Source organism: Malurus melanocephalus, unplaced genomic scaffold (assembly GCF_030028575.1).
Source record: "Malurus melanocephalus ecotype Western Australia unplaced genomic scaffold, MMel_1.1 scaffold_1841, whole genome shotgun sequence".
NCBI classification, from domain to species: Eukaryota; Metazoa; Chordata; class Aves; order Passeriformes; family Maluridae; genus Malurus; species Malurus melanocephalus.
Genome location: NW_026625073.1, coordinates 3564 through 5151, shown reverse-complemented (window position 1 = coordinate 5151; position 1588 = coordinate 3564). Strand labels below are relative to the sequence as shown.

Below are 1588 nucleotides of genomic sequence, written 5' to 3'. Positions count from 1 at the left end.
CGGCCCCTCCCCCTCCTCGTCCTCGCTGTTCTCCTCCGTGGAGCCCCCGTAGGGGTCAAACCTGAACAAGGGGGCGTGGTCAGACCGTGGCCACGCCCCCCCCAGAGGTGTGACCACGCCCACAATGTGTGGACACACCCCCAAGGTGCGGCCACGCCCCCTTTTACCCCAAACTCACTCCTCTGATTGGTCCTCGCCGTCGCTGTCGGATTCGGGGGGCGTGGCCGGCGCTGAAGGGGGCGTGGCCTCCTTAGGGGCGTGGTCAGGAGGGGGCGGGGCATCCTCAGGCTCCTCCCCCTCACTGCCGGGGGAGGCGGAGCCGTCCAGGAGGTACCTGAGGGTGAGGCCACGCCCATTTTAGGGTGTGGTCGCTTAAAACACCACCCAAAAGGGGGCGTGGTCAAGCTGGGCGTGTCCCCAGGGGTGATGGGCGTGTCCCAGGGTGGGTGTGGCTCATCTGGGTGTGGCCTATGGGGGCGTGGCCACATGTGGGAGTGGCCTGGGCAGGGTGGGCGTGTCCCCAATGGGGTGGGCGTGTCCCAAGTTGGGTCTATCCCATTGTGGGCGTGTCCTCAAATGCAGTGGGCGTGTCTTGGACTGGGTGGGCGTGTCCAGGGTGGAGTGGGCGTGTCCCCGAGCGCAGTGGGCGTGTCTCCCACACTATGGGCGTGTCCCAAGCTGGGTTTATCCCACAGTGGGCGTGTCCTTAATGTGATGGGCATGTCCCCAATGCGATGGGCGTGGCCTGGGGCATGTCCAGGGTGGAGTGGGCGTGTCCCTGAGTGCAGTGGGCGTGTCTCCCACACTATGGGCGTGTCCCAAGCTGGGTTTATCCCACAATGGGCGTGTCCTCAGGTGCCATGGGCGTGTCCTTGACTGCAGTGGGCGTGTCCCCATTAGAGTGGGCGTGTCCCCCATGTGATGGGCGTGTCCCTTTGCAATATGGGCGTGTCCCTTTGCAATATGGGCGTGTCCTCCACAATATGGGCGTGTCCCGAAATGCCATGGGTTTGCCTGGAGTGGGGTGGGCGTGTCCCCAATGCGATGGGCGTGACAATGGGCGTGTCCCACACAAAGTGGGCGTGGCTTACGGTCCGCAGGGCAGTCTCCGCCCCTCCCTCTGGCAGTCCCAGATCCAATCAGGGCTCACCACGACCCCGCCCCCTTCCCGGGCTCGCGCCGCCTTCGGGGTCCGGGCGAACGCGCACCTGAAAAAAAAAACAAAAAAAAATTAAAAAAAAATTAAAAATGGGCGTGGCTTGATCCGAATGGGCGTGGCCCAGCCCGGGGGGGCGTGGCCGGAAGGGGGCGGGGTTTAACTCACACCAGGTGGGTGCTGTCCGAGGTCCAGTCCGGCCGGTACCGCGCCCCCAAATCCAGCGCGGCCGCGCGGAGCCGCCCCCGCAGAGGGTTCTGGAAACCGCTCAGCACCAGCGTGACCCCGCCCAGAACGGGGGCGTGGCCTGAGGAAACGGGGCGGGGCCTCGAGGGGGGGGAGGAGCCGGCAGCATTGCGGGAAAAATTTTCCGCGTTTTTCGGGGAATTTTTGGGGTTTTTTCCAGATTTTTCGGAGGAATTTTTGGGCGAT

At 64.3% G+C, this 1588-nt stretch overlaps 1 protein-coding gene across 1 annotated transcript in view; it reads right to left on the bottom strand.

The window, feature by feature from the left end:
• The window catches only part of LOC130587390 (DNA repair protein XRCC1-like), a 7738-nt gene that overhangs the window by 3149 nt on the left and 3001 nt on the right, over positions 1-1588 (bottom strand). Inside the window, exons 3-6 of the mRNA XM_057388365.1 lie at positions 1325-1519; positions 1092-1208; positions 179-334; positions 5-61 (exon numbers count right to left, since the gene is read on the bottom strand). Of these exons, the coding sequence (XP_057244348.1) occupies positions 5-61; positions 179-334; positions 1092-1208; positions 1325-1519 (525 nt within the window). The remainder of the gene's footprint in view (positions 1-4; positions 62-178; positions 335-1091; positions 1209-1324; positions 1520-1588) is intronic.